The sequence below is a fragment of the Malurus melanocephalus genome, unplaced genomic scaffold (assembly GCF_030028575.1).
Source record: "Malurus melanocephalus ecotype Western Australia unplaced genomic scaffold, MMel_1.1 scaffold_866, whole genome shotgun sequence".
NCBI lineage: Eukaryota > Metazoa > Chordata > Aves > Passeriformes > Maluridae > Malurus > Malurus melanocephalus.
In genome coordinates, this window is record NW_026624098.1 from 61577 (window position 1) to 87939 (window position 26363).

The window sequence follows — 26363 nt, forward strand, 5'->3', positions numbered from 1 at the left end:
TAGAGTGTGATCAGCTATCAACTGAGCTAATCCCCAGTATAATTCCAGTTAAACCCATGGCATTACATTCAGGATTAGCTCAGCTAAATAATACCAGGGTCACTTTATAGCATCAGTCGATCTGTGCTTTTCCTCATATTGTTTAACTCAATTAAGGCCAGATTAAATTTCTGCCATAGAAACAATACAGTAAGGTTGGAAGAGCAGGGCAAGAAGCCTGAACATGACAACCATTGAAAAAGTCCATCCTGGTACATTTAAATTCACACCATTACACCCTTCCCATGTTATGTTGCCTTCTTGTGCCTTCAGTAAAGAAGAACGGTGGAAATGGTGCCTGAGAGACCAATGCAAGCAGGGAAATATATTTACTGAAGAACAACAGGCGGCACCAAGGGCTTTGTAATGAAGAAAAGGCAGAAAGAGGGGCTTCTTTAACAACAGACCAGTGTACACCATCCTGGCCTGACACAACTGCTTCTAGAAAGAGCATTTTTAAAGGAAAACAACTTTTTTTTTTTTTTTTTTCATTAAAAGGGAGCTGTAGAAAGGAGAAAGACAGAAAATTAGTGTTACAATGTAACAGAAAAAATAGCATCCAGAGAATGTAACACCCCCTAGATACCTATCAGTGAGACAGAAAATGAGTCAACATTATCTCCATTTGTTGCATCATTCTTCACTTCCAACTTCATCAACGTTATTCCCCTTCTAGGAATTAAACTGGCTGCTCATAACTACCTGAGAATTCGACCAAATAATATTTTTGGGTATAAAAGATCCAAGGGATTTTCACCAATTTTTCCCAAGCAYAATGCAAAGAATGGCATGAACTTCTATCACATTAAGCTATAGGAACTAAATATATTTGGCTATTGCCACAAGTTTTAATTTGTGTGGGTTTTTCAAGGAAGCAACTGATAAAACAGAATCAGAAATAAAGCAAAAAAAGAAATCTAGCTGCTTACCTCAAGAGACATGCAAATTAGTAATACTCAGTTCTCATTAAAGAACTTTGTGGGCTACTGAACAAGAGCTTCAGCCTCACACAGCCAGGAAAAGCAGCAGCATCCCAGAAAAGCAGGCAGGAGCTGCCCCTGGATCCCTGAAGTGTCCAAGGCCAGGCTGGATGGGATTTGGAGCACCCTGGGATAGTGGAAGGTGTCCCTGCCCACAGCAGGGGTGGCACTGGATGGGCTTTGAGGTCCCTTCCAACCCAAACTATTSTGTGATTACAGGGAGTATTTTTATTTGTGGGGATTTTCACTCTCCTTCTAGGATCACAGACTCTTGTTCCTCTCCATACTGGGAGGGACACAAGAAAATTATTCCCTCATTACCTGCTCTTGTGCACTTGGATTCAGCATTTTCCTGAAAAGTCTGTGCTGCCCTGACTGCCCAGTCTCAAAGAAATAATAAATCCCTGGACAAGATGCTCTCTCAGGAGCCCACTGTGCAATCTGTTCYACTAACGAAGAGTAAAACCTACATGTAACTGCCCCACACAGGCCCAGCGAGCAGCCTCTTGTGAGGCTTTTACTCCATTCATCTTCCCCATTCCAAATCACCTTCTTAGCCAAAATTCCTATCACAGCAATACCCATGAAATTATATCCCAATAATATTTAATTATATCCCAATAATCCCAATTTAGCAATATCCCAAAGCACCAACACTCACAGGAGTGTTCACAAGCTGGCCATGACCWGTGGGATAAGTTCACCAACACCTACAAGGTGGCAGAAAGTGGAAATTAAAAGAAGCCACATCCTTTTTGCTGAGGGATCAGCCCTRGAAGTGCTGCAGCCTCTGGGCAAGTGCCATGGAAGGAGAGGGCTGTGCCTTGCAGTGTTCTCACACATGGAAGAGAAAAGGGGGAGCTCACTGACTTTGCACACTGAAATCCTTGCAGGAATTCCCTCATTTGATGWCTTCTGGGTAGAAAAGCATTCCACTGCTCCCTGCACTCAAAACTATTCCACTGCTGCTGCCTCTGTTCTTGCTTATTTGCTTTCCCAGCACTGGGGAACTGCAGATGAAGGTTCAGTGCCTTGCTTAGATTTTCAAGTGATGGAGACACAGCTGTCATCTTTAGCACCACTCCTTCTAAGATTCTCTGGCTTTGTTTTTTCAAAGAGCCAGAGGAGGCTGTCACCCAGTTAATGGAGTGTCCTTCAGCCACTGGGAGTGTGACAAATTCTGCTCATTGTGTCCCCTATGCATCAGGATCGGTACCTTTGAAATCTGAATATTCCCCAGCTGAACACAAGAAACACCTCTGACATCAGCCTGCAGAGATACCAGAGATAGTGAACTGCCCCAACAAGCACTTCCAGCTTATCCACCTCACCTCTCACCCAGGGCTTTGCAGAAAGGGGGTTGAATTCTCTGTGTAAATCAGCTGTGGATTTGCAGCCTCAAAGCCTCACTTGCAAAATGTCAAACCAGAAATAAGCTGTGAAAGGAAARCAGAGATTACTGGAAGCACCAGAGATACAGAGTGGTAGGGCATAATCTCCTGGAATCAGCAATTAGTACTTTAATGAGTGCAGGAAATGTTTTTTTTCCTTTCCTTGTTCTGTAATTCAAGTGCACAGGGTCATCCCCAACTTTCAGAAAGCTTCTTGAGAGAAACAAGAGCTGCAGAAACGACAAGAAATCAGCCACAGAAGCCTCCAGCACTGGCAACACCCACTGCTGCTGGGGACTGCCATAGTAGCCAGCCAGAAACCAAGTTCAAAACCAGTTTGCCAGGATTTCACAAGGGGAGAGATGAGCCCGAGCCAGGAATAAGCTCTGCACCTCCATGGTTCCTCTCAGAGCTCACTGGAAACAGCCCAAAGCTGGGATTGCCAGGCTGGGCTTTAATGCCCCAGTGACACAACCAATCCCAATCYCCATCAGGATCCTGCTTTCCCACACCCCCTCTGGGCTGACTGACAATTCTGAAAGGTCCCAGTGCCACAGTCCAGCCATGGGGATGGCATCCCAYGCATACCAAATCTCCATAATCATTAGGGAAATAGTAAAAATGCAAAATATACAATCCCATTGCTGCTTCTGTCACTTTCTTTTTTAGGTACAAACACGTCTTGTTCTCAAAGCACTGTCCAACACAGAATCTCAGAACTGGTCAGGCTGAAGGGAGCACAGTAGGGATCTGGTGCCACCTCCCTGCTCCAGCAGGGCCATCCCAGAGCTCAGGGCACAGGACTGTGCCCACACAGCTCTGGAACATCCCCAGGGAGGAGACTGCAGCCCCTCTCTGGACAATCTGTGCAGGGCTGGGCACTGCCCAGGTCATAAGTTCAGGYGGAACTTSCTGGGCATCAGTTTCAGCCCACCAGATCTGTAAACTAAAAGTTCTGAGAGGGGTCCTTGATTTTTCTCACTCACCTCTCGATTCTTATTTCTCTTTTTCTGTATTCACATTTCCCTCTTTCCCTTTGCCTGTCTTTATAAACTTTTGAGCATTCCCTGCCAGCCCCACAGAGCCCAGAGCAATCCCAGCTCCCACCTGCAGACAGATCTCACCCTCTCCTTCTGTTTAAACACCACAGCTGCAAGATAWGAAACATATAACATATAAAAYATATATCCCCACCAGGGACTGGACAATGCTCTATAAGGAAAGGAATATTGACTTTACAAACTTCTTTGGCAGCAAAACAAGGATTCCTACRGTTTTGTGGCATGCCATATTGCAGTAAAGATATTTATTTATTGAATGTTATTATCTACTACAGGTCTGTTGCCTTTGCCCTATGCGATTTCTTATCCCTATCACAGACTTTGACCCATATCCCTGCCTTGTTCCTTTTACAATACCAGAACAAAGATCTCAGCTCCTGRAAATTTTTCAGACTCACTTTCCCTACAGTAATCTGGGAACTCAGGAAGTCAGATCAGAAGCCAAGAATGTCTTCTTCCAATAGCAGACTGCAGAAAAAAAAGTATCTGCAGAGATAGCAGGCTGGCTAAAATTGCCACCAGGGCAGTCACAACTGAGAGAGAATCAGTTGAGGAAGGGCCAATTTTAAACCCAGCCTCTCCAGGGCCAGGCAGAGTTAGAGCTGGACAAGCACAGGCAGGTAGGGAAGTYAGCTCCTACCACATTTTGAAGTGCAATTTCACACTAATCCTTCCCCAAAGCAGCCAGCTGTGTGTGACAGCAGCTCCTGCCCATCACTCYCTCCAGCTCCACACTCCAGGCACTCATGAGAAGGAGCACCAAGACCTTTTCCAGCCAGCACAGGGAAAACCCCACAGCCCCCACATGTCTGCAGGAACACATTTAGGGTCTGCAGTACACTGCTGGATGCAGCACTTTTCCTTCCCCCTGTGCCATTTCCTAGTGGGATTTGTCACACAGATTTCCAGACGAGCTGTCTGACCAACTGAGATAAATGACTGTTCATATAGAAACCACGTGAAGGGAAACTTCTTCTGGTTTGGTGAACTCAATCTCAATTTTGCTGCTTTTAGAATAATCTAGAGAAGACTTTTTATAACTCTCATAAAAAGCCATCCCTAAGTATGGGTGATGAGCTCTAAAAAAATCAGGGTGTCATTTATTCATTTTGACATGAGTTGGGCACTTTATTCAAACAGTGTTTTTAATAGGATGGACTGGGTTGGAAGGGACATTAAAGATCATCCAGTCTTACCCCCTGCCATGGGCAGGGACACCTTCCACTATCTCAGGTGGCTCCAAGCCCTGTCCAACCTGTCCCTGGACACTGCCAGGGATCCAGGGGCAGCCACAGTTCCTGTGGGCAAAGTGTCCCAATAACCATGATGGCACCAGAAACTCCTGAAAGCTCTCYACTGCTGTACAGGATGGAAACAACTCCACATTTACCAGCAGAGCTGTCTCCTCCAGCTCAGTTCTCCGCTCTGTACACTGCGTGTGAGAGCTCAAGAAGTAGGTCACATGAGCCTCTGCAATTCCTTGTCTTGCCTCATGCAGCTGGAAGCTCCAAGCACACCCCCAGATTTGGCTTTGACACCCAACTCCAGCCCTGTGCCCAAAGCTGGGTTGATCAGCAGATGCAGCACCTCCTGGGGGAAAGGGAAAGGAAAAGRAAAGGAARGAAGGAACCTGAACTTGTCCAGAACCCGTTTGATTCATCACCTGTTTCCTGCTTGAACAGGGACATGGAGCACAGGACAGTTAGACCATGGCAAGCTGGGAGTGGCGTTTCCTCCCAATTTGGCCAGCAAAGGATGGAGATGGAGACAGGGGAGATCTTCTGCATGGGAACACTGGAAAATCCATCTCATCTGATCTCAAACCCAGAAGAACAAAGRCAAAGGGGGAACCTCCTGATTATCCCCAGGGATAATCAACCCCAGTAAACCCAAACATCCTCGTTGGTGGGTTGAGGGCAGAGCCTGCATTCCCTAGAGAGGAAAGATGTGCTGTTCTTTGTCATGCCAAGGCCCATGAGGGCTGCAGAACAACCTGATAATTCTGGGTTCTGTGAGATGAAATCTGAACCCCAGAGGCATTTCTGCAAAGCCAAGTCCCAGCAGGACTCTGCATATGCTTCATGCTTGAGAAGGCTGGGAGTATGAGGCCCTGGGGAAGCAGGGACTGGCTAATAAAAGCAGCAGACATGCRGGCAAAAAGAGAAATGCAGGATATAATTAGTGACACCCTTTCTATTGCAACAAAACAAATTTGTTCTTYGCAAATCCAAGCACAAGGAATGACACGTGGTACCCGTGAGAATGTTCTGCAGCAGAAGATGGGAACCAAAACCTCCCAGGGCCACAGAGAACAGCCACTCACCAACCAAATATAAAAAACCTCACTGGCCTAATGATTAACCTTCCCAAAGAAAGAGGTGGGGAGATCTCCCTGCCAGCAAGGAGCCATTTGTTAGACCTCATCTGGAGAACCAAGTACAATTGTGGTCATTTAAGTTCAAAAGAACTGAAGTGAAACAAGAGCCAGCACACACAAGAAATAAGTCAGGTGAGCAGGAGAGATGAAGAGAGACCAACTTATCAGATCTGGCAAAGCAAAGGCTGAAATGAGATGCAGGTGGCATCTCCAGAGGGATCAGACAGATCAATGACCATGTCAGGACACAGAATAAGGAGACAAAGGGCAAGTATAATGTTACRGGCTAAAAATCAAACCCCAAAGGACTTCAAAATCTCTCTTCTGGCGCATAAACCAGGAACTGGAGCTTAGGGGGTTGGGTTTTCTACATTGAGAGGAAGGTGAGAGGTTGGACATGACCTTCCTTGTGTGCTGGACCAGAAAGCCAACTCTGTCCTGGTTTATCCAGCACAAAGATGGCATCAGAGAGGATGAAGAGCCACCTGCCTGTGCTTTGGACAGAACTATCTGACTGCTTGAAAATATTCCCTCTACATCATTCTTTGCATATTAATTCTAACAACCCAATTATTCATTTCAAACCACCATAATTAAAAAATACAGGATACGACACATTCATAAATATTRGAATGAAAAGTTGTTCCAATTTTCWGAAGTATTTTTAGKCAACCAAAAATCCTCAGAGATTTGCTGAGATCCTCRGCAAATAGCATTAATAGCAACAAGGAGCAATACATCATACACAGAGATATCCTCTCGGATGCTATTTTGTGTGGGGGAAGTGTGAAATAAAAACCTAGAAAAGTTCACAAGAATCATAATTTCCCTCCTATTCAAGGTGACAGCACAGCCTCACCTTGAATAGTGTGTGCAAGTCTGGCCCAGGAATGTATTTATAGGAACAGGGTAAAACCAAACCAAAAATCAAAGTAGCAATGATAGCAATGAGAAGAACCAAATGATTTCAGCACAAGAAATAAATAAGCAAGGTCCATGTGAGGAAAAGAAAATCRAAGTCCAAATAGCACCAGTGGGATGTAAGAAGTTTAACTCTACCAGTAAAGTGCTCCAAGGAACAGGCTGAATTGCTGGTGTTGTGGAAAACACAAGATCTGTATCACAAGAGCTGCTCCAGAGCACATGCCAAGCTTCAGCATTTGCATGGGAATTAACTCTGCTAACTGAGAAGGCTGGAAGCTCTCACTATGTTCAAATCACAGCTCCTAGGATGGTGGCTGAAACTCAAGTCTAGCAGGAGGCTCCAAGGAGAGAAGCTGGACTTCCCAAAGCTCCAGCTGAGCTCCAGCATCTACTATACCCTACTGCCATATGAATCTCAGAATGGTTTGGGTTGGATGGGACCTCACAGCCCATCCAGTGCCACCCCTGCCATGGCAGGGACACCTCCCACTGTCCCAGGCTGCTCCCAGCCCCAATGTCCAGCCTGGCCTTGGGCACTGCCAGGGATCCAGGGGCAGCCACAGCTTCTCTGGGCACCCTGTGCCAGGGCCTGCCCACCCTCCCAGGGAACAATTCCTTCCCTATATCCCAGCTGTCCCTGCCCTCTGGCAGTGTGACCTCATTCCCTGTGTCCTGTCCCTCCATCCCTTGTCCCCAGTCCCTCTCCAGCTCTCCTGGAGCCCCTTCAGGTCCTGCAAGGTGAGGTCACCCCAGAGCTTCTCCTGTCCAGGCTGAACAATCCCAGCTCTCCCAGCCTCCCCTCCCAGCAGAGCTGCTCCATCCCTCTGACCATCCTGGAGCCTCCTCTGGGCTCTCTCCAGCAGCTCCAGGTCCCTCCTGTGCTGGGCCCCAGGGCTGGGGGCAGCTCTGCACGTGGGGTCTCACCTGAGCACAGGGGCAGAATCCTGGCTTTGGGATAGGAAAGCACCAGGAGAGCCATGGAGAAGAGAAATTCCATAAGAGAAATATATAAATCTCAACACAAATCCACTTTCATTAGCCCMAAACCCCCCGGTAGCCACAATCAGGAGTGTATGGGGAACGTTTGTTCTGTCCCCATGAGTTTGCTGAATGCACCATGTCTCACCAAAAGCCAGAGGTCACCAGCCTGAAGGACCTTCAGCCTGATCCCACTTGGATCCTCTTTCTGGAGTGCTTCCCAGGATCACCTGGGCACCTTCTCTTTCTGGAAGAGGTTCAGGATTTATTATCACAGCCAGGGAAGCATTTGAGAGCTACAGGTCGCTAGTGTGGACAAGCCTGCAGAGCTTTTCTGACCCCTAAATAAATAACACAAAATTCACTTCATTCCTTCCACACTACCCCTTCCACAATAATGCCTTTCCTGAAGGCCAGGATTTGTTTCTGTTAACACAGTAAGAGGTGTGCTGTAACCTTTCAGCAGAATGTCAGAAAAACAATGCTCCCTTTAAGCCCTTTCTCAAAGGAACTGTTAAATTAAACAAATAAATGAATCCACCACCATAAACCCCACATGCTGCTAGCCTGAACATCCTCTGTCCAGACTTTATGTATTGAAAAAAGCTGGAGACAAAAGCCCCCTAGCTGTAAATGCAATTATCTATCAATAATCTTCATTTTACACCTCTGGAAGCAAACAAGGGAGGGAATAAAGTCACACAGTCTTTACAAACAKCTCCCTGTATCAGATCTGGAAGCAGCACCCAACTCTGGCCTGGTGTGTATTCCACAGCCACTGARAACCCTCTTCAAAAACATTAACACCCCTAGAAACAGAGCAATTTAGAAAAAGCTTTCTACTTACTGGACCACAAGTCCTGAGAAATCAAGCAGAAAACCAGCACTCAGCCGCTGAGCTGGATACAAAGGAGTTGCTGAGTCTTCACCAAGATGAATTTGAAGGTGGCAGCATGTCAAAGCCAAAACGCACCCACACCCCCCAGCAGGCAAAGCAACACAAAACACAGGCAGGAGTTGAAAACAAAGAAACCCAAGGGCAGCCTCCCCAGCTCCTGACAGTGCAGGTGATGGAAGKGCAGCTGGCCCTGAGACAGCACATTCAGAGCAAGAGGAAGGGTGGCAAGAAAAAACCTCCCCAGAACTCAAAGGGTTCTGACTCTCCCTGGCTCACAGAGTGGGCACACCAGGRCACTGGCATTTGGGTGTGATTCTCCTTCTCCTGCCTGACCCCCCTTTGGAGGACATGAGTCCAGTCAGATCAGGAGAAATAGGCTGTGATTTAAAGCCCATGAAAGCAAGAATTTAACAATTTAAAGAGAAGCTATTATTCCTGCCTCAGCAGCACCTGATAATACTGATTTCCTTTTGAAAAGTTAGACAATAAACAACTCTTTAATGTATTATAGACCTCAAAAACAGGGAGAGAGTGAGATGGATGGATGGTCCTCCCCTGAAGTTCTATGTGGTGTCTTACTTTGAGAGGCATTTCACTCGTTTGCCTGTGACTATACAGTTTGGGGGACTTTTCCTTGTTTTAAACAAAGCAGCCTCGATTGTTTTCTATTTCCCAGATGTCTTACAGGCTAATAAATCTTCATATAAAACACAGAAACAGCCATAATCAAAGATTATACCATTCCAGCCACCACACCCTTTTTGCATCTGCAAAAACCTCATCAGGAAATTGTTGCTGTTTTTTWAACCAGGGTTCCTGGAAACAAAGTCCCCTCAGAATGTGAGAGTAAAAACCTAAATTAAGACATTTTCTATTACCCACCAAGCAATCTGATGACTTAAAATAATCAGAGACACCAACAAAAGTAACAGCAACTTCCCAAATGTATTTTGAAGCAAAACACAGCCATGATACCAAAGATTGTGTAATTACTGCTGCTCAGAGATGAAAAAAGTGTGGTTTTATTTCACAGCACAAAAAATCCAAAAGTTCTCCAAATTCATCCAGTTAGTGCCAGATCATTACAAATCTGCATTTGAAAGCTTGATGTTAACCAGAACAAAAGCAGTTCTTACTAGACAGAAAAAATTCACTTGCCAGAAAGATTCAACATTTAACAAATTAAAATGTATTTCACATGTATTGAAGGCCAGCATCCAAGAACACTGGTGTTTTYCATCAGTGAAAGCTTCTAGTTTCAGAAAGATTGCAGAGAGTCCRTGTCAGGTGACTGAGATGAGGCCTCCAGAGCCACAGGGAGGAGGAAACATTGTCTTGGAGGACTTTTGCAGTATGTAGGAACGTGCACTGCCAGATGTGGCAGCCCGCTGAAACATCATACACTGAATGAGTGCCCAACTTTGTAGAAATACTTTGATCCATTTCTGTTTTCTATTTTAARTATCTAAACAAAAGCCTATGTTTATTAGATAAAAGGATCAGAGTGAAGTCACCTCCCCAGTGCTCAGAACCAGAAGAAGTGCCTGGAGTATTTACATGKCCCAGCACTTCTATAGTGCTACAATGGTGGAAAGTTTCCACACTGAGCCTCTAAATTTTGCCAAAGGAGTGAGTCAGAGCATCCTCTAAACACACATCAGAGCCCCACCAGCACATTTTTCTTCCCAGTTAATTGCTGACAGCCACTGAAGAGATCTGTTACACTGGGGGTGTGATGGACTTGTACTCCGAGGTGAAATAGGGAACAGCTTCTGAGCAATCATCCACAGAATTTAAACATACAATCAACCTGCTAATRGCCAAACAAAGGGTACTCCACAATAGAAGGAACTTCTTGATTCCTGCACCTCATCTGGCACAYGCTCAAAAAAGCAATCAAGTGCAATGTATTCCTCCCTCCATAAGGAAGAAGGATGTATCTTTTAACAAATATGATGTCTTAAAATCAGTCTTGCTGAACTGACAACAGAATCCTCCATTCATTTCCCATAGTCAGGCTTTCATCCCTTCTGTTCATGAATCATCACTGACTCACAGAAAAAAATATTTGTTCAAAGGTGGATTTTCTCACTCTCGTATCTGCTATTTCCAAACTTAACTGCCWTTAAACAAAGGCTCATTTCTTTGCAGCCTGACTCAAATGTTGCAAAAARGTTCCTACCTGGGATCTGTCACAACCACTACCATCAGTTGACTTAGTCTCAAGATGGATCACGTGAAAAAGGAGACATGCAAAGGTGATCAAGCAGCGAAGTCATATGCAGGGGCTGACAATTATCCTGACCTACACTCCTCTGGTTGTTGCAGCTCAGAACTCCTCCCTAACCATTCCACCAGCTTCAGAAAGAGCTGCAGATTTAACATAGGCAAGTGCTGAAATATTTGAATCMGTGTCTTCAGTGATCTCTTGGTCTCTGCGGCAGAGGTGCACTAACAAAACAGGGCTCTACAACCACAGGTAGGGAAATTCCCTGAACTCAGAAAACAACAGCAAAAACCAGGTGTTTAATTGCTCCTTAACGTACAGGTATGTAAACCTGAAGTGCTTTTACACAAGGCATATTAAGAGGAAAAAAGTGGCAAAAGGCTGAGTTCCCAAGAAATTTTTTTTAAAAAACCCCTTACACACTCAGCTTGGATTTTGGCCTCTCCTCAGGTTTTGTTTGTGCAGCAGTTAACTTCCCAGTTCTGGGGGTGAGCCTACAAAAAGGACTTATCAGGTGCACTATAGACATTTATACCCTCCACTGCTGCAGGCTATGCTGTGGTAATCACTTATTCCAACCCTTCACCTCCTGCCCAGGGAACACAGCAAAACAAACCCCACTTGTACAGAGTGAGCTCTGGAACACTCATTAGAGGGTGAGAGTGCACACTTCAAGAGCTACCAGCACCATAAATCCATAACTCGATCTGCTTTGGGATAATTTGGTCAAGCATTCATTCCCTTGCAGGTGATGAAGGAGTTTTCATTTGACTCCACTCAAACATTACTCATCAGTTATCTTCAGTTTTCCTTTTGCTACCACAGTGCAGAACTTAAATGTACTTTCCAGCTTTCAGGAATAAGGGAMCTTAAAGTGCAGTTGCTTTAAAAGATCACCAGTCCTTTTAGGCAATTCAACCCTTCAAAACCAGCTGCATTTCAAAAGCAARGTGGCACAATGAATGTATAAGGCCTACATAAGTGACAGCGTGTTTGATGTCTTCAAGTTAGCAAAAGTCTCAGCTCAATCTTTATACAGTTAAAAAAACTGGATTTAGAGTTAGCAACAATTCCATTTCAAGCAGGAGGCTGGAGACATCAGAGTGGCCTTCCAGCCAGAGCTGGTAGGAAAACTGTCAGYACCTGGCCAGGACCAAGATAGTCAGAACCATGGCACAGCCCAACCTGAATGTCCCAGCCCAAATAACACCCAAAATGGATGGTGTTAGTGAAAGGACACTCCAGATTATTTAGAGAACAACTGCTGCATGTCCCAGAGCACCTTGAAGGAARAGTAACTACTTTCCATTCCCTCACCTTTTTCTCTACCTCTTTTAAAAGATAATTTACTTACCCTGGAGACTAACTTGCTATGCAGGATGGGTCGATGATGCCTTTAAGACTTTTAATTTCTTGCCCCTTTTCAAGCAGGTGATGCATGCAGGAACTCCTCCTGCTTTAAAATGCCCCAAAAGGAGATGGTGTTGTCCAGGCAGAAATTGTGCAGCTGTGGAGAAGAACTACGTACCCTCTCCCTTCTAGAAGCTTGGGAAAAAGATCAAAAAGAGGTTTGAAGTATTTCATGCGTGGCACAGGAAAACAGCAGCTAGAAACACAGGCAGCACAAAGCAATACTGAATCAGTCCAACCACTTTGAGATCAAAYAAAATAGAAGCTGCCCCAGCTCTTAAATTCATCCATGTCGCATTCATAACAGCACTGACCAATGAAATCAGCTTATTTGTACATATAAACACCCCAGGTACTTGTGCCTTTCATCACACATTTGTAACAACTTCCCTGTCACAGCAGGTGTTTTTGCAGCTCTGCTTATGCAATAGAGAAATCAGTGCACTGAGCTGAGACAACCCCCTGAAACTGCAAGGTTAGAAAGTCAGCACAGCAGCAGCAAATCATCCAAAGTGCTTGTTCCCAATGCTTATGGAACTGAACCCAGAGCAGTCTGAAGAACACTCATTCTGTTTTGTCCTYTCACAGCTCATCAACAGCAGTGATGTTGACTTTGGGCAGCTCGCACTCCTCCTTGAAGTGACAGTTCTCCAGGAGGTCCCTGTAGTAGTCCTTGAAGTCYGCGTAGGTGGAGATGGTCTCGTTGGAATGATGGAAAGCCAGCAGTTTCTCATTGAGCATCAGCTGTACCTGGTACTCCTCCTGGGAGGCGTTCACGTGGTCGCAGTGGTAGAGCACGAACACCAGGTTGGCTGCGTAAGGCACGATGCGGCCGCTGCGGAATTTCCGCTGCGCGTGCCGGGCGTAGTTGTTGGCCAGGAGAGGCTCGTCATCTTTGAAGTAACCCATCAGGGCAAGCAGGGGCTGCAGAGTCTCTGCATGCCCAACTTGGACAATCAAAGGTGAAGAAATGGGTTTGGAACTACAAAAGAAAAGAAGCAAAAGGGATGAACAAGAGCCTGTGCTTTAAAACAGAACACCAACACATTGAGGAGYCACCAGCAACCACAGCTGAAGGGCATCTTGAACTTGTGTTACTCCTGAGAAAAACCTGTTTGGGAATTTCCCTGTGTTACAGACATTTTAAATGCAGCTTCCTAAGTTTTGTCCAAGCACTGATCTGAGGCCAATGCAGTGAGGTTCAACAAGGCCAAGTGCCAGGTCCTGCTCTGGGGTCAGCCCAAGCCCTGCAGCTCCAGGCTGGCACAGAGGGGCTGCAAAGGGCCCGTGGGGAAAGGCCCTGGGGGTGCTGTGCCAGCGGCTGGACAGGAGCCCAGGGTGGCCCAGGGGGGCACGAGGCCAATGGCCCTGGGCTGTGCCAGCCATGGGGTGGCCACAGGTCCAGGGCAGGGCCTGTCCCCTGTGCTGGAGCTGCTGAGGGACCTCAAGGGCTGTGTCCAGTTCTGGGCCCTCCCAGCCAGAGAGCCCAGGAGTGTGTACAGGGAACRGMCTGGAGCTCCCTTACATAGTCAAGCCCTWCATTAGRCGYGAGTCTCCTTCAAATCATCAGCAAYATTTAYCAAATTTAGTCTGAAGACAGTGATCCAGCRATGCAGGAAAACAGTCATTCCTCCCCAGTTTATCAGACCAAAGGAGCAGCAGGAATACTGCCATTATTAATTCTTGACACCAAGCAATCCAAAAGAAGATGATGCTCCCTCAGTAACAGGTCAGCAAGCCAGGCCACTGACTGGTGCCATGAATTATGACAGCTTATGTAACAAAAGGTTACACACCACTCAGCCAAAGGGGAGATAAGAGCTGGCTTGCTGTGCCAGGAAGCACCAGCCAAGAGGAAAATCTGACCCTTGTTCCAGAGAAGGATGATGGCTTTCGGGGACCATTTCCAAGTGGCCCAGGTCACTTGATCTAGCACATGTAAATACAGGTTTAGCTTTCAGGAGACACGTGTTGATTGGCCTGAAAAGGAGGCGTTTCTGCCACTCCAACCCAAAGCAATGGAAAAATGGTTAACTGGGAGACTTCCCTGTGGACTGGAACTTTGATTAGCTCAGCAGGAATTCAGTGCTGGCCCAGGATGGGCTATTCCAGCTCACCATAGCCATGGTGTTCGTGCAGCACACACTTTGTGCTGTGCTTCTGGTGAACCTGAGACCTTCTGACTCCACTCCTCAGACTCTCTCTTTAGGCAAAACATCCCTTAAAAAACATCTCCAAACCCTGCCTCTGCTTCCCATTCAAAAGAAGCAGCATCCAAACCACAGAAAGATTCCCTACAGAGGACGTAACATTTTTTTCCACCTATGCCTTTGCTGCACCACACTCTTTCAGCTCCTCCAAAATCTCTGTTTCTGCCTATGTTCTCCCCTTGCTACTTATGAGCCCTTCACTCATCATAAAATTGTAAAGCTTTTGGATCCTTGAATCCCTTTTTCCTCCCTTCCTTCTCTTACCCATTTTACCAGTTCATGTGTATCCTCCCTTTCCATACACACTTGCAGGGATGTATTCTTAAGTTTTAGCACACAATCCCATCCCCCTGTCACGGCAGCAAGACACAGATGCCTATGGAAGGAGACAGGCAGCCACTCCTTTGATCTCCTGCAATTTCCAGCTCAGGAATATCCTRGGCCAGATATGGCTTCTAGCTCATGCATCATTCCTTTGCCAAACACCTCCTTAAATCCATGTACTATCTCTCCTTAAATCCAAATTTCTAGCACACACAACATCCTGTGGCAAGGAGTTGCACAGCTTCRTACACTGCTCTTATTTTTTTCTGTTTGTAGATGCAGTGTCCCATTCAGTCCCTTCTACTTCTAGCTYTRCAATAGCTTTCTYTTCTTSAGAAATCCTACCKTAGTTCTTGCACAATTTCCCAAATGAGCTATATCCCTTTAGATAAGTATATCAGAATGTACAATATTCAAGAACCACAAGCTACATCACAAATCCATGCTGCACCCATGAGCTCTCTGTCTGCTTGATTCCTGATATCCAACATGGAATCATGGAATGGTTTGGATTGGGAGGGACCTTAAAGAACATCACATTCCAACCCCCTGCCATGGTGGGGACACTTTCCATAGACCAGGCTGTTCAAAACTCCATTTGTTTGAAGTCTGAGATATCTCCCGACAGCTACAACAACCTCATAACTCAGCCTGAGCAGCAAGTTCTCCCAGATTCTATCTAACAGGTGGTAAGATAATTTTCYCCATGTGGATTACTTGACAGCTCTGCAGTTTTCCAGTCCAGTCAGTCTCACCAAGTTCCATCATAAACTTCCTAGTACAAACAATCTGATTTATCTTGAGTAAAACTGTCACATTTGTAATGCCACTGAACTTGTCACCTCTTTTTCCTTCGAGCATTTACAACATTTCAAGCATTTCAGATGTTTCCAGCTCTATCTCTTCTAGGAAAAATCAATCAGCTGTCCTTACCCTCCATTCCTAGCAATTTTTTTCTTTTTTTTTTYCCCCATGTAAGGACCTTTCCCCTTAACCCCATCTGCTTAATTTCTTTAGATAAGGAAACCTGTTGAGAAAGAGGTTTGGCAATCATGACTATGGTCAGCCAGATAACCCTATTTYATACTTGCTGATGCCTCCAAAGAGGAATGTTTTCCTCTTCAAGAGCCATCCTAACACTTCYCAGATGTATCATATTCATCAAGGTGCTCAGCAGCCTGCAGCATTATTTCTACAAGATTGGCCTGGAATTCTGATTCTCTCCTGGAGCTGATTTTTAAATTTTTTCCCTTATTTATCTGTATTTTCATGTCATCCCAGCGCATGGTGGTCTGTATTTTGTTAACTGTGAAGGAAGCTGGACATGTAAATRTGCTGCTAGAATCTCCAAAACAGCCTTACATAGGCATTACTGATTCCACAGGGAATGGATTTCACATCCCATCACCCAAAAGAGGCTTCAGAAATGCTAAAAAAAAAAAAAAAAAAAAAAAAAAAAAAAAAAAGAAAAAAGAAAAAAAAAATCTAGCTATCAATGCTGGCTTTAAGCAACATTTGGCTTTACTTTCCAGCTGCTACTAAACAGGAATGTTGAAATGAAAGTAAATCACAAAATATATCTTGCTGGATTTTTTTGCTATATGTTTGCAAAGCAGAAAACAAATTACAGCATAGACAAGTTTTTAAGGAAAGTTTTTAAGAACAAGGAAAAAAGTGACAAAAGGGGGACTAAACAAGGTGTTCACTCTCAGCACAACTTGAGTTTTTCCTTCACCTGCTTTAATCTCATGAAATCCTCATGCCAACAGGCCAAAGCACCTTGGGAGGCAAAACAAACCTCTCCCACTCAGAGCTATCCCACTGGATTAGTTTGATGAAGATTAGAACTGTTTCCTGATACGACACAATCCTGAGTTCTCCACAGCCTCTTTAACACAGCTTGCCAGCTCCCTCAGCAAATGACTTCCCAGACTGCTCCAGCACTCCCTGTTTAGTCTCCAGGGTCAGGGCTCCATCTCAGATGTGGTTTCCTATCATCCAGCAATGATAATAAAAGTGGCCATCAGGGTTAAACAGCAGTATTTTTAATTGTGGGGAAAATGACGACAGATTAGCTCTTCAGGGAATACACGCAGGCAAAGGTTACCATTGCCCCTGCATTTCTGATAAAGACAGACAGAACAAGCAACAAAACACTGATAAACAGTAGCCCAGGCTAATAAAATATTAAATGGCAGGTCTGATGTTTCCACACTCAATTTGCCTCCCCATCAATCAATGACTCAGTGTCATGTTGGAAGAATCAAAGTTCTCAGCACCGTACCCTGGCAGTTGCTAATGATATTTCAATCTACTTTTCCCCTTCTTTTTATTTACTAGTACATGGCTTGGGAAATTCCACTGAGTAYATCTCATTCCCACCTTTGAAGGGAGATGAAGGGCCTGTGCATAAAATTCTGCCATAAAATATTAGGAGCTTGTCTGAWAGCGATTGGTTTCATATTCATTTCATGGGGCACTTCCAAGTGAGCAGAAGGGGCTTTCACTAGGCTGAGCATAAGCAGGGTTCATTGGAGAGATGTGCCAGCTCCTGAACTGCCCACACTGGCTTTGTATGATTTTTTTACCTTCTAAGTAAATTCAACCACAGCTGAAAATGAAGACAGTACTGAAAAATTCAGCACCACAAGCCCAAAAGCCAAGTCTCACCATGGGGAAAAAAAAAGCATTGTGGAGARGGCACAGATGTGGGATTTATCATCCAGGCAAATGCTAGCTCTCCTGGATCTCAGCAGATTYGGGTTTAACCCTGAATCTTCTGCATCAGTTCACCCATCCTCAAGAGCAAATAATTCTTACTCTTCCCATACCTGACAGTCCATATGGAAAAAGTGAACTTTCTTTTAACCAAGTTTATTTCCTAAGCACTGATGTGACTTCCAGTTAGAGATAACCCAAACCCCAAGAAACAGCGGAATAAGAAACATATCCAGCTGCAGAGCTCAACTGGCTCAACTGCAAAGACATCTTAACACWTGTTTAACAAGCAAGCTTTGACTACATTCTGTCCCTTTTCTCTCTAATAAAGCCAGACAAAGGACTCCAAAACTTGTTTCCAAATTTCCCATTTCCCCCTGTGATTTATTTCAGGGAAAAAAAGAGATGGACAAACCCTAAACATATCAGGAACTAGCAGTGATCGTGGAATGCAGTGATGGGATTCAGAAGGCAGCAGAAATACTTAGCAGTGGTGATGCTAAGAAGGTTATCACCAAACGGAAGAAGAAACAAGTTAAAATGAAAAAAACCCTGTCAAATAGTGTTGTCTTCATACGTCAAAACTTCCACCACAAATAGCAGAAGAGAAGACAGCCAATCATTTCCAGAATCAGCACTAACACAACAAAAATGCCACCACTAATCGTGGCAAGAAAAAATTTTCCTTCTGTTGCAACAAGGAACAAGCTCACTCATGACAAAAGCAAACATGGGAAAGCTGACTGGACTACACAAAACTCATTAAAAACCCTGATTAAAAGGCGCTTATCTAGTCCTGCAAGACTTAATCACTCCAAGCTAATTGGGCATCATTTGTGTTTCACTACAGAGCTGCTGCACTTTCAGARGCTCTTTCCTGGTTGATCCCAGCTCTCCCATTGTTTCAAACCTCAGAGGTGAAATACATTAACTGCAGCAGCACCACCCTAATGCTCAATGTTGATCCATCACAAACCAAAACCAAACCAAGAGGCTGATGCCACTTGTCAAACCCCTCCTGCCCAAGGTGGACACTGGTCAGACCAGTTCCTTTGTCTGTTACTTGCCTGGGTACTGTTTCATTTGGGTTTTCTTATGTACACGGGTAGGACTATAATGCTAGGATACATTTTCAGATCAATCCTGAGCAAGCACGTATCAAGTAATTAACATGAGATTAAGGACATTCTGGGGAGTCTGAAAGGCACAAGAAATGCTTTAAGTCTCTAGTTCTGGGCAGACAGGTGAACGGCCACATTCCCAAGGGAAATGCCCTGGGCTGCCAGGGCAGGCAGGCATCATTCTCTCGATGAGAGAAGTCAGCCAACATCCACATTTCAGAAATGCAGCCACCAGGATGGCTGCTGAACATGCCACAAGGAGTGGTGGAGAATTTCACACCTCTGGCTTGCCCAAAAGCAYTCTTCAGTCATGTCAGAAGTCCCACCTTTGAAAGATGGAGCAATCAAAGCCAACTGTACAATATGATAGAGCCGCTGATTGAGACAGACTGTTCATTAATGAAAGTCATCTCAGCAGCAGTGAAGGGGTTTTAATAAAAKAATTGACTGAATGTCTTCAATATGAGCAAAAGGGGATTTTGAATCTAATCACCTCATTGCTACTGCATACGTAAAAGCCTTTTGCTCACTTCCCTTTGTACATACTATAAAAAGAGTTTTGAACTGGGAAGTGTTTTTAGATCACCCATTATATTCCTTTGTACTGAGTCATAGCTTTGGAAGGGGAGATTAGAGCACAGCAGTAAATGACTCCTGAAAGGTTACCAGTTGTGTTGGGAAGTCACCTGCAAAGAGGAAGGCAAATTACAAATTACACGGAACAATAATAACTACCAATAAATTGCCATTTAGCCTGTTTACCATATAGCTTTGCGGTATAACTCACTAAGATCACCTTCACTTGATCTTGAACCATATTCAAATAAGTCTTTTTTTAATACCTTGAACCTGCTTACTCTCTCTGACGAAACCAACACCAAATATTTTGCAATGCACATGYGCAGCTGGGCTGGTAGTATCAACATAGACTGTAAATACTGTGGTGGGTGCACAAAGCATGTCTCCCAATTTCCAGAGCCTTATGGTAATCCATTTGGACAGTACAAGCAATAACAAGTATTTAATATTCTCTTCCACAAGCAGGAAGAGCAGACTTGTCAAATATTTGAAGCTAGAAGAAAACAAAAAAAAAGGAAATCTAAAACAGCTTTAGTGAATAGCTGATATGCCTAAAGTGTGCCACAACTTATTTGCAAACCTACCTCTGCCCAAGTGTGCAGCTGCAAAGGTTTTTAAAATCAGATGAGCCGCTTCATATTGCGTTATCTACCAAAATACCTGGATTTCTAATCAACACACACAGAGCTCGCTGATGGCAGAGTACTGTTCATTAAACTGCTGAGAGAATCAGCAGTGAAAAATCATTCTCCACTGGCTATTTTCTATCCCTAGCAGGCACACTTGGGAAAAAAACCAGTTTTTAGTCCATAAAGCACTTCATAATTGTGAAAACATAAAACAACTGCCCTCTCTGCCATTGCAATACAGCAAATCACATGGGTTTGGTAYGGAACAAGTGAAACTTTGGTGAAAAGTTTATATCCTAAGCAAAAATGCTTTCATTTTATATACATCTCTTGTGATACATTTCATTTTTTTCTGTAATTAAGAAAATTTGTATGGAAGACAGAGTCCTGTCCCCCAACTTCTCCCTAAAAATGTGATCATGACATTTCCTCACAGACTAGTAAGGAGGTGTGGRGGAGGAGTGTGGTCCTGAAAGGTCCACTGATCCTATGGTAAGGTCTRAAGGAATAGATACTTTCTACTGAAGAATTAACCTTCATTAGATATTTAATTGCTGCTGGGGATGCAGAGGAACAGGGCCYGTGCACTGGGTTAACAGGAGGTGGTCATTAATACAACTACTGACAAACTCAACATCATTCAGAAGTTCCTGAATAGATATCCACCTTTCCACTGGCACTCTGGAAGGGGGCAGCTGCCAAAAGCAATCGCAGAATGAAAATCCCTTTTACAGCTTTTAACACCAGCTTGCTTTACAGCAAGACCTACACAGAAGAGACCATTGCTAGTTTAAATCCAAGAGTTATACTGGAACTCACATGATGAAAGATCCTAAAAACATYTGAAGCTTTTGCACTGCAAACTGAAGGTTGGACTAATTCGCAATAGGTATTTATTATGCCTTCCTCATATTCTTAAGGATAGAGTAATCAGCAGGAAGGGTTTCCCACCCAAGAAATAAAAAGTAAGCTTTGATAAGACAACTAAGTTTGGTGAGCAGATCACATGGGCAACAATCATTTCATGGAAGAAATAGGGTTGTCATAATAAAGACAAGATTCCTCTTTTTAGTTTCACTGTAATGGGGAATGAAAATGGGACAAAGCTATTGGACATAAATACATAAAGTATACTACAAAAATACAGCATTGCCAATACTGCTCTCCACTGCCAAAGCTGGAGCAGAACAGAGAATCCAGATCCCTCAGCTTCTTCCTAGAAGAGAAATGCTTCCCTTTCTACTTCTGGATCGGCCCATCTAAGCTTTCCAAAAAGGAAAGAGATCTTGGAGAAAAGTTAATGCCCTGGAAGTAAATTTCTTGYTCTTAAATTTTCAGAGCAAGCAGTCAGTTATAAATTAATATTAAATACCATCAAATTGAAACATTCCACTGAAAGACATCTCATCATCACAGAAATTCACTGTCTGAGTAAGAAACTGCTGCAAAAATATTTAACCTGCATCCTTGAAGCTGACCATCATCATAAAAAGAAAGAAGAGTCAAGCATTTTTTTACTTGTATGTTCTGTTTTCCTTTGTACTCTCACACTCCCACAGGACGTCTCTCTCCGTTGATGAAAAAGAGCTAAATCTCTCTCCGTAGATGAAACAGGATTAGCTGCACCTCCTCTCCCTAGATTCCAAGAGAGACAAGCTGTTCCAATACAGTGGCTGAGACAGATTCCCACATCTTCTCCAGGGTTACCCAACCCAGTTTATTCCCATGTCTCCAGTGCTTTATGACTGCCACCTTCCGTTGTGGAAGGGAGTAACACACTCCTGCGGCACTCGGCTACCTCAGCTTTCTGGCTCCAGCTTAGGATGATGCTCATCCTGAAAACTGACTGCTCACCCAGCTTGGAATTTTTGCAAGATTTAGGGTGCTGATCCTTTACACTCACTGCCTGCTTCCCTCTATAATGGCAAAACAACACGAGAGCCCCAGGTACTGCAACCGAACTTCATGGCCAAATTGTGAAAGACAGGTTGAAGTTACCACAGTCCTTTGGAGCTCTGCTTCAGACACCTGCTCTTCCYACTTTCCAAACTGCTCATTCAGCTCCAAGTAAGTCAGAAATCTTCATCTGTACCTCTTTCTTTCAACTACAGTTTTTTTTTGGGGGGCTTTTAAAATTGTTATTATTTAACATACAGGGATGTTTTATACACAGTTGAGACACATAGCTGCAATTAGCGCATATAATGTAAGSACTGAAAGGCTGTCACAGTTCAATGAGGAAATCCCACTAAAAGAGAACAAAATAGATCACTCTCTTTGCATTATACAATCTTATGGCCCTATCCTTGATATTCTGTTCTATAAACATCTTCATGCTAATCTGCTATGGTATTAATTAGTGTGACAGACCACTAAAATATTAATTTTGTCATAATTCAGTTTACCTAAGGAACATGCCTAAAACCTTTTAAACATTACCTAAGGTTTTAAATTAACATTTAAGCAACAAATTATTTTTCATAAGGACATTTTTAGTTTAAAAAAAAAAAAATCAGTGTTTTAACTCAATGGGCTCCTCTCAAGCTGTGCAGGAACAGAACACTACTACTGGAGAGCATCTGGCTGTCCCCTGAAGGCCCGTRTGGATCAGCGAGTTAACAGCTGGAAAAACACTCTCTGGACACAAGAGCATCAATGAAAATTTAAAGCAATACTGCTCTAAGTCTCCTAATGTTGCCATGTTTCTAAGTAAAGTAATGAAGTTGTATTCACAGGAAATCCAGCTCAGGATTGACCACAGAAAGCTCATTTCCAACACATGGAAGCCTTTTGATTTACCTTTTGCTTTCTTCCACTGCTTTGTCCAAGTGCTGGAAGATATCTTGGAATAAAATGCAGCTAGAGCGACTGTTGATGTCATATCCATATCCTCTCTTCCAGTATTGCTTCAGGTCGTTCAGRTATTCCAGCACCTAAAGTCAGAGCTCACAGGTTTTTATTATTGYACTAAGGGAAAACAAAGAGCTCCATGGCCCGGAGCAATGACACAAAAGCAACCCCAAACAATCACAAACATCAGGGTTCCAGCTGAAACCACTTCAGCATAAAACCAGACAACAGATGAGACCAAAGAGCCACCAAATTCAGTATCTGGCTACACTTAGGTGAGGTGCTGTACATCACAAGACAACCACTATCCACCCCTTTTTCAGCACTTCTGATTTAGCCTTTGGCTCATCATTCTCCTCACAGAATACATCCCACACCTTTAACTCAGCTTGTCTGTTTTCACATTCCAGAGATGTGCACACATCTCAGACAGAACTGTGCCTTGGAATTATGCAATAGCACACTGTGCTCTCCTTGTTCTCTGCTCCTTTCCTGACACATTAAAGTTGCTTCCCMCCTCCCTGCTGAGTTATTTATAACTACACTGAACAGGGCAGGTGCCAGCAGAAGCCCATCATGACCCTGATCCTCTTAGAGAGAAGACCACTTATTCCTAGCTGCCCACCCTTTAGCCAACCACCTACCTATACAAAGGTCTTCCCTATTTCCCAGGGCTGCAAATTTCYTTAAGAGCCTTGGGGGAGCCTTACTGAACATCAAAAGTTACATCAAATRTTTTTGAAAGAAGAGGAACAAACATTTGCCTCATTTATCTGGGTTTTATTAACAGGCCTTTATTTGGTTTAGAGATCTGATAGTCCACAAAACCAGATTAGAAGTCTTAGAATGGCTTAGGATGAAAAGTTATTTAAGACCATCTCATTCCAAGCCCTATKTAACAGGCRGAGACACTTTCCACTAGACCAGGYTGCTCCAAGCCCCACATACCTTGGCATCTTCTTCACTGAAGAGGGAACACCACGGGGAGGTCACATTCTTTATAGCCAGCTCGTATGAGCAGGTGAGAAAAGCCACTTGAACAAGATCTGCAGTAAATCCAACAAACAAGCAAGACATTAACCACTGCTCCATAAGCAGCAAATTCCTCTCAATTCACCTCTAAAATGAATTGCCRTTACTCTTTGGCAATGCAAAGAATGAAATCCAATAAATAATAGGCAGGAAAAAGGCCAAGTACCAAAAATACGCAGTCTAACAGAATTATCATGCAAAATCCAAATTTTGGACTGCAAGCTCTTCACAKGACATCATTAAAAGGGGCAAACAAGAGCATTTCACATTAAATGCTGCACATTTGTTGATGTGTTATAGGTGTCAGCCACTGGCACAGCCTCATCACCACAAAGGACAGAAGAGTCAACACAGGGAAGGTGTGAGGTCTTGGACAACTCCCCCTCCACATTAGCAGCTGAGTACAAGCAGCACCATGCTGAACTTTGTTTCCATCATGTGCTTAAAGATGCAATCCCAACAGCAACACTTATTTTGGGGGAGTTTTCCCCTTCACTTGACCACACAGGGAAACCCAGCACTTCTGTTCTRGACAGGCAAGTTAGAACACAGTCACACAAGTCTGTGCCTCCTGCTTTTTCATCTCTGAGCTTGACTTGTAATGGGTTTCACCTTCAGAAAGCAGAATTAAAAGGAAAACACTCAAATCCCTCCAAAATCAGATAAAACCAGTTTGACCTACAGGAAAAATGTTTTCAAACATGTTTTTCTTCTGACCACTAAACAACAACCATTCATTACTGCAACACCAACACAGACTTACAGTTTCATGCATTTAATTAGGGACTACATCTCCAATTCACAGCCAGTTTAAACTACCTACTCTGCATAACTACATGTCTTGGAAGCTGACCTCAGCCAGACTTGGAGCCAAAGCCACCCGTGGCAGGAATTCCTTACCTGCGTTTAGCTCCTCCACTGGCATACACAAGGCACTGGCCACCTTCTCCAGGACCTTCTTCATCTCAGGCCCCTCTTTGAAGGCGTTCACCTGGCACATGGCTGCATCGTTCTCCTCCACKAGGGCTACAAACTTGGCGCAGTGATCAAAGAACCGCATCAGGGAGTCGTTAACTTCAACCTCCACCTCTGAAAGCAAACGTGRGCATCAGAGGAAGCACCACCATCCCCAGGGGTAGCAGGAAGTGGCCACCACCTCTAAGGGACAGGCTGCCCACTACAGCTGTGTCCCCATGGAAGGGATGCAGGGTCCTCCTCAACCTGGGCATGGGGGATTTGGGACTGGTCTCATGGCTACCATCAGCCACGGGGAGGGCTGGGGATACCCCCAACCCCTCCGGAAGCATCAGGGGGTCTCTGTCAGGGAGGGTGTGGGATTCTTCCAGCCACCCAGGARGGGCACAGGAGTCCCCCAGCCCCACAAGGAGGTCATCGTGCTCCCTCAAGATTGGATCGAGGCTCTCCCAGCCCTCAGGGAGGGCATGGGAGTCCCTCAGGAGAGGGATGGAGCTCCCAAGGGTGGGCACAGGACTCTGCTCAGCCCCTCCCTGAGGGCACAGGAATCCCTCAGGGAAGGTGTGAGGCATCCCCAATCCCTTTGGGAGAGCCGGGAATCCCTCGGGGAAGGTTGGGGCATGCCCCAGTCCCTCAGAAAGGACACAGAAGTCCCTCAGTCAGGGAATGGGTCTCCCTCACCCCCTCAGGGAGCAGCGGGAGTTCCTCCAGGAGAGGCAGGATTCCCTTAGAGGGCGAGGGTGATACCCCCAGCCCATCAGGGAGGGCATGGGGCTCCCTCAGGGAAGACACAGGAGTCCTTCGGGAAAGGCGGTGGAACACCCCGAGCCCCTTGGGAAGGTGAGGAGGCTTCTGCAGCCCCTCAGAGRGCACAGGGAGCTTCCTCAGGAAAAGTGTGAGACTGTGCCAGCCCCTCAGGGAGAGCCGGGAGCTCYCCCAGGGAAGGGCGCGGGTGCCTCGGACTCACCATCGCCGCCGAAGTCGAGGGTGGGCCCGAGCCCGCGGCGGAAGGCGGCCCCGCTCTGCAGGCAGCGGTGCTTGGAGCTGCTGGCCAGCGCCAGGCGGCGGCGGGCGGCGAACAGCGCGGGGAAGCGGGCGGCCATGCGCTGGGCCAGCTGCTCCATGTCGCGCCGGCCCTGCGGCGCCAGCCGCCCGTCCAGGCTCTCCTCGTACCACATGGGCCAGGCGGCCAGCGCGGCGGCGGCGGGGCAGGCGGCAGTCCCCGCGGGCCGGCGGAGCAGCCGGGCGTGCAGCTCGCCCAGCCGGCGGACCTGCCCGGCCGTGGGGTAGCGGGTGCCGTGCCGGAGCACGGCGCGGAGCTGCAGCGGAGCGCAGGAGGCGGGCAGCGACCCGCCCGCCCCGGGGCCCAGCGACAGCGGGTCGCGCACCAGGTGCGGGTTCACCTCCTCGTAGCGGGACTTGGTRCCGAAGTAGCCGCTCAGCCCCGCGCTCGCCGGCGACAGGGCGAGGAGCAGCAGGAGAAGAGCGGCGTCCCGGCGAGGCGCCATGGCTGCAACTGCGCGGCTGCCGCAGGAAGAGGCGGAGCGCGGCCGCTTCTTCACGGCTTCACCCTCCCCGGGGACCGCCCCAGCCCAGATCTGCCCGGCCCCTCACGGCTCCGTCCGTCCCTCCCTCACGGC

General features: G+C 45.6%; 1 protein-coding gene across 1 annotated transcript; it reads right to left on the bottom strand.

Annotated features, from left to right (window-relative positions):
* Window positions 1-9574: 9574 nt before the first annotated feature.
* MINPP1 (multiple inositol-polyphosphate phosphatase 1) lies at window positions 9575-26267 on the bottom strand. Its single transcript, XM_057385780.1, has 5 exons — window positions 25691-26267; window positions 24649-24837; window positions 23665-23762; window positions 22666-22799; window positions 9575-13267 (listed from the first exon to the last, which is right to left on the bottom strand). Exons 1-5 carry the CDS (start codon window positions 26229-26231, stop codon window positions 12868-12870), a joined length of 1362 nt encoding a protein of 453 aa, XP_057241763.1. The 5' UTR covers window positions 26232-26267; the 3' UTR covers window positions 9575-12867.
* Window positions 26268-26363: the final 96 nt, after the last annotated feature.